The 6,847-nt window shown below is 38.8% G+C and overlaps 1 protein-coding gene and 1 long non-coding RNA gene across 3 annotated transcripts in view; one reads left to right on the forward strand and one right to left on the reverse strand.

The window, feature by feature from the left end:
- Nucleotides 1-6,847, reverse strand: part of LOC109487811 (glycine receptor subunit alpha-2-like) — an 85,650-nt gene that overhangs the window by 54,409 nt on the left and 24,394 nt on the right. Inside the window, exons 2-3 of one of the 2 annotated variants that reach the window (XM_019791891.1) lie at nt 4,147-4,391; nt 2,280-2,371 (exon numbers count right to left, since the gene is read on the reverse strand). In XM_019791891.1, coding sequence (XP_019647450.1) covers nt 2,280-2,371; nt 4,147-4,226 — 172 coding nt within the window. In that variant the 5' untranslated portion in view covers nt 4,227-4,391. Of the gene's footprint in view, nt 1-2,279; nt 2,372-4,146; nt 4,622-6,847 lie in introns of those variants that run through there. The other variant, XM_019791892.1, reaches the window with a different exon arrangement.
- The window catches only part of LOC109487826, a 1,759-nt gene continuing 987 nt past the window's right edge, over nt 6,076-6,847 (forward strand). The window contains exon 1 of the long non-coding RNA XR_002141282.1: nt 6,076-6,541. This is a non-coding gene — a long non-coding RNA (uncharacterized LOC109487826). The remainder of the gene's footprint in view (nt 6,542-6,847) is intronic.

The raw sequence follows: 6,847 nt of genomic DNA on the forward strand, positions 1-6,847 counted from the left end.
AATATAATATAATATAATATGATATAATATAATAATAGTACATAAACTGGTTAATGACAAGGACACACCAAGTAATTTGTATGTATGACGTCCCCTAGAGACCACAAATCTAATGCGAGAGCGCGAAAAAAAGAAGGGCTGAAAAAAGCAAGATGCCTAGATTTGAAATATACTAAGGGACAACAAATGTTAGGACACATATCGAATGAGAGAACACAATGTAACAACCAACAAATCTTTTATTCGTCATGAAAACAGAAAAAAAAAAAACAGTGGAACAGCAGTTGCCGTCCTGCCCTGTTTCTTTCCTTTCATCACATCTTCCCTTATCCCACTGACGTGACTCTTTTGTCATAGCTACAAGAAGCGGACTTTTTTTCTGGAAACAGGCCAAAATCAATGCGCGCGCTGACGTCATTATAAAAATTACTTGGTGTTTTCTAAACAAAGGATTTTTTCATGAAAGACGGTGCGTAGTTGTTTACCAAAACGACATCAAATAACATGTAATAAGTTGCCTGAGCTATTCGCCTTTTCAGGATATGTGCAGATGAGGGATATACCCTCACAGTGCTATCAAATAACCCCCAATCGATCGTGCTACGTTCCCGGAGAATTCCCGGAATAAGCTTGCTTCCGCGCCAAGACAAGGTACCGCGAAGAACGTTCCTGTCGGTGGAAATATCTTCTGTAAAATCTCATTTTTTTTGCTAAACGAATTTGCTTCCTTGCATAGTATTGCTGTCTGAGGTATAAGGAGGGGTGATAGTTTATTCAATTATACAAGATATCGTTGTCAAGAACTGATATCAAGAGATCTATCATTTGCACGCAGTGCAATTCTTCCAAGGGATCTAAGTGCTTGATATATTTTCAAATTCAACTATGATTGCTGAATGTGTCACTAACATAACGTTCGTGGAATTGAAGCAGTGTAATGATAATCTAGCTCGAATATCTGTTTTTTTCTGCCTCTGGAGTTTTGCCAGAAAGTTTGCGTCGTTCGTTCGCACTGGTAATACAATGTATCATGGACAGGGATATTTTTGATCTGGTTTTCGCATCGACACGCAGTCGAAACGATGCAGAGACCAAACCCCCCTCCCACACATATTCAACTTGCAGATGTTGTAGTACTGTAGACCCTGGCTGCATGTGCATTAGACTAGTAGCTAGAACCCACAGCATTACAATACTAAGGCCACACCAATTTAATTTGTTGGTTCTCGGATTCGCCTCTTCTTTTTTTTCTGATTTGCAAAAAAAAAAAAAGATTCTGGTTCTAGATCTAAACCAACTCAAACAGTTGAGGGAAGTCCTTTCCTTCCTAGTTATTACGGTTTTTCCATCTATCAATGCAGTGGTTTGATTAAAAGTTCAAAATTCATTGTTTAAATATTAACTTAGCCTTTTGTATTGACTTCATGGCTCCTATTGTAGCATTTGTGGTTATGATAGGATACCTAGACCTGTTTTTATTTTTTATTTTTTTTTCGCCCTGTCGCTTCATATTTTTCTGAAAAAATACGAGAACCAACAAATTAAATTGGTGTGGCCTAAGGATAGCCATTTTCCGGAAGGCATTGGATTCACATTATGTTATATTACATATTCAAGGTTTCTCATATGCAGCCATTTCGTGCATTATGTATGCAACAACTTCCCCGTAAGCTATACATTTCCGTTGTCGCTCCAATCGATATATGTTATCGAAAATAAGGGTAGAGTTATAAATTCAAGCCTCAGGCGATATTATCAATAAACGTGTCTTTTATCACCTAAAGGTTATTGGGTCGTGTAATTATAAGTGAAAAAGTCTGGCATATTTGAAGAGATTCAAGATTCAAGATGGATTTATTAGTTTTTCGCAGTTAAAACAAAACTAAATTGTAAACCAATTTACAAAACATCGGTACATTATAACTACAGGTTTGCATTCTAATATACGTTATATATGCGCAAGATTAACAAACCAATAAAAATATATTTCATACTAAAAATATTAAAATATTAAAAACATATTAAAGATATTAAAAACGTATTAAACATTTTCCGGACTACATTTGATACAGAACACTAAACTAACGAGACCGCAGTCATGGTTTCAGTCCATAGTTGTCGAGTAGTTGGACCATGATCGGTACGGTATAGGCGAGTTCTTATATCTATTCGTTCTTGCTCTCGGACAGTCTAGCATCTAGCTGTTTCTAGTACTACGACCAGTTATTTGTGATCAAAGAGCACAGACAACACAGACAGAGAGATGAGTCCCAGTTTACCTTTAAAGTTCGGTCGGATTCTAGCGTCGTACTTTTTCAGTAGATTGTCCAAGAACACACTTGGTGTCGGGCCCTCTTGTTTAGACGTATTCCTGTAGTCACAAAGTAGAAAGACATGATTAATTTAGGAGAATTAGTACTTTTTATTTTTTACGTACAAACAATACAATACATAATGGTAACGCACTCATGTGATATGGCTTATATTTATGTCACCACTAGACATTAAAATAAAAATCACAACACAACACAACACAACACAAGACAAGACAAAACAATATCAAATGGGTAACGTTTAGGTAACAAGAAACAGAGTCTTTGTAACAATATCTTTGTAATAATGAGTATTTGAGAGTTTACTCTAGATGAAAGTAAATTGTATTGTAGTGTATTGTATTTTTATGACTATTGTATGCTATTGTAGGAATTTGTATTTCATGTCAACAATTGTTCGACTTTGTAATTTGTATTATACTGTATTTATATTGTTGTGTTTGGGAGGACAACTTGTATAGGTGTCAATACCCCTGTTTTGTCCTCCCTTCCACTTGTATGTTTGTACTTGTGGTGAATTCTAATAAACAAATAAACAAAGTTAGTGTTGTATTTCAAGAGAGACCCAAACAATGGCTGTCAAATGAGCGAGACATATGAAGGAACGATGCACGTTGTTCTCAGGTCGAAGGTGCACTTAGAGCTCCATGTTGTTACAAATGAACGCGGCGGAAGATCATATTTCATTAGGCATTGCTTTCAAGGACACCCGAACTTGATTGCTTCAGCTCAGTACGTATAGAGTGCATGCAAATAACCTTTCCCACATATCCTAATGATAGCAAAAATTTAATGATGCGGTGTGTGCAGTTTTCTAGTATGATTGGTATGATGTCATGTGTTGATAATTGAAGCATAAAACATTAAAAACGCGTTGCTTTCTCTTTAAGATTATAAAAATTTACGATATCATCTGTGGTGTATATATCTCATCTTGTATCACACCTTTGGAATTTGTTTTTTCTTTAATAACCAGACCGTTGCTTGAACAAGCAACGCTTAAAGAACAATTGGCGCCCTCAGATCGTATTTTATTGGCGATGTTACCGTCCAGAGGAGACCGAGCCGTGAGAGGAGCCAGCCGACTGTGAAATGAACGTGAATGTGCCGGCGCTTTAGCGGAGAGAGGCACGCGGGATGACCGAATGGTAGGCGTGTATCTCTACTGGGGCCCAAAGGAGAACAACTATCGCTACCGTATTACCCACCAAAATTACCCTAATATCCTCGTAATACTGTATACAGAACGAGTTTGTAGTCCTGTAGCTAGATAACAATAGACAGGTCTGACGTGCTATTTGGGCCTGTTTTATTAATATTGCATCATACTCATACCTATAGACATTTGAAATGGTCATAGAATACATCGTTTCTTTACTATCGTTTGACTGAAATAATGATAGATTTTTACTGTCTCTTGTTTTCAGTCCTTGGCGAGGAGAGAATCGGCGAATCATAATTATAACTACCTTTATAGAATGGAATCTTTTCTTAAATGTTCCCATGCTGAGTTGTAGAATTTGTATTTCCATTAGTACATTGCAGACACTCTTCTTGAATGTGCAATTGGTGTATTGGGGGAACTGATACCTGGCCATTAACTGCAGGCAAGTCATCGATGGATCGGTAATCTCAAACGCCATCTCGACATCTGCGTACCCATGGGTGTATCGGGATGCGACATATTTTTTCTTTAGCGGTGACGACTTTTCACCTAACGGCACATATACACCAGTAATGACAATACGTTGTTGTATAGATCTGGTGTGTGTGTGTGTGATGTTGGTGGTGCGATCTATATTGGCCTACTTACCCCCGGATAGTCCGCGGGACCCAGAAGAGACAGACCAGCAGGAGAACGGCGTACGAACCCCGGGTCTGGTGCCCTGCCATGCTAGCGGTTCCAAACGTCCTGGTACGAGCAAGGCAGTTGTGAACAGCACTTCTTCTTCTTGTGGTTGTGGTATCCTGGCATTCGGGACGATCTGGTGGGGGCCGAGGCGACCAGAAACCCGCCTATCTGTCCGTTAGTATCCCCTCACTGCCGCGCACTTTGCCCTGAGGGTACGGCATAATGATAACAAATCAGAACACAAACAGAAGGCAATCCAACGGCTCTCTGTCCCTCTCGCTCTGTAGGTGAGTTTTTAGACACAAGGCGGAAGCTTCCTTCCACTCTCACCCCATACCGTCCGGTATCGATGCCGCTTCAGGCTTAAAGCGGGACCGATCTGCGCACTACTTCACCGTGATGTAATTTAAATACATTCCAGTACTCATGAATTTTCGCTCGGGCTCTCGTCATCTGACGGCCTGACTCCCCATTGGTGGGAGGGAACCATCGGAGGGTCCGGGGTCCCACCACGGCATAACGGTCTCCACAGGTCCAGAGACTTGATTATTTCTCACATTTATTTAGTACGTATTTTTATTCCGTATTGATTATTTATCACATTTATTTAGTACGTATTTTTAAGGATGCCAACAACATTTTTATTCTAAGGGAAAAATTTGATAACTTAAAACGTTGTGATAAGTAGTTTTTATTTTATTTATTTATTTCTGTATTCTTTAACCAGGGTAGCACTAACTCAGTGACGTAGCACTGCTTTACAGAGTGGCCCTGGGTACGACACATATATACACGGAAATACAACAATATATACACCAAACCAATATCATAAACGTGATCCATTACTCGTAATTATATACATATAATCGGGGTCATGCCAGGTCGTAAGGTAGTGTCAATTTTTTTAACCAAAGAAACATTATAGGGAAAAAAACGTACTAAATAAATGAGATAAAAAGCTATGTCTCAGGTCCAGCCTATAGCTAGTACCATTGTTGTATCATATTGACTTCCACATTATACAGCCCTTAGCCCACACCAATTTAATTTCTTGGTTAACCGAGTTTTCTAGAAAAATAATGGAGCGGGCGGGCGAAAAAATAAAAAATAAAAACAGGCCTAGGCATCCTATTATGGCCCAAAATGGTACGATAGGAGCCATGAAGTCAACACACCAGGCTGGTTCAAAATTTAAACAATGAATTTTGAACTTTTAATGATACCATTGCATTGAAAGATGGAATAACTGTAACAACTAGGATGACAAGGACTGTTTTCAACTGTTCATGCAAAATATGAGCATTTTGCAGTTGATTCTGATTTTTTTTTTCAAATTAGACAAAAATGAAGCGGGTGAATCCGTTAGCCAAGAAATTAAATTGGTGTGTCCTTATCTATTGTGACTATGAATTGCTCTCCGGTGGGCCTTGGATATTAAGTAGATAAATTCAAACAGACGTTTAAGACCATAAAACTCACAACGACGTGCAAACAAAATCCATCGCAATATACAAGGTACAACAAACGATATCATTTTGTATCACATGCACCAAAATAGCCTAGATCTGAGTAGAGACGTCAAATTACATGAAATCTGTTGATGTATACAAACAATATGGAATTAGAACACTACATGTAATTTTATTTTATTTTATTTATAAGGCTGTATAAAATGATACAGCCAGGGCTGCCCAACTAACCAGAGGCTATTTTAAAGGGCTGGTCCTAGTAATGGGACAGTATACAATAAAAAAAGATCTCCTTTAGTCTTTTAGAGATGAATATGGATAAGGCCACACCAAGTAAATTTTATGGATGACGTCCGCGCGCGCATTGATTTTGGCCTGTTCCTAGAAAAAAAAACAAGAAATTCCGCTTCCTGTAACTATGACCAAAGAGTCACGACAGTGCCGCAAATCGTCCGATTGACGTGAAACCCGTAACGCGAAATGGGTAAAGAGCACATGTGCCGCAAAACGATGGTGTACGTGCGCACAAGAGTCCGCGCGCCACAGTTCAAAGAAGCAAGATGGTGGGCTCACCACCCTTGGTCGCTAAGTATGTGAGCGTTAAGGTCGTAAAAGCGTGTGGAAACGTTGTTGTTGACTGGTACGTGCTCGATGTAGGCCAGGGAGAGCTAACTTTCGCGTAACTGTACGACAGACTTGTAGCGGCGAGTGAGTTTCGACCATACAATTTCAAGCAAGTTTTGTCAAGATCAGCTACAGTGCAAATTCTTCTGCAAAATTATGACGAGAAGGTCGGGAGGCATTTGATGTGGTGTTTCATCCGTATGGTGATCGACAAGACAGCTTCTACGACTGAAGCTGTTCCTAGGGCTAAGACTGCTTTTGAGGTATGAAAAGTCTGTTTTGAATCGAGTACCTTGTACGGAAAAAAACACGGGTGAAATATGACAAATATTCCTAGAAGGGGAGTATAAAATAAATGCATAACGTTACATGTATCAAGGCTCCTTGCATGTATTTTGCATGGATAATGATCGTTTATTCGTTTCTGGTTTAATATTTATACTTGATGTTGGCAAAATATGTGTTTTTTTATTCTTAAATTTTTGGTTCACATTTGGCAAGTAAATTGCTAATTTTCAGTCGGATTTTTAAGGTATTTTGGCATCTATAGCTACGCATTCAAGCTCAAA

Source organism: Branchiostoma belcheri, unplaced genomic scaffold (assembly GCF_001625305.1).
Source record: "Branchiostoma belcheri isolate BF01 breed outbred unplaced genomic scaffold, Haploidv18h27 scaffold9, whole genome shotgun sequence".
Taxonomy (NCBI): Eukaryota; Metazoa; Chordata; class Leptocardii; order Amphioxiformes; family Branchiostomatidae; genus Branchiostoma; species Branchiostoma belcheri.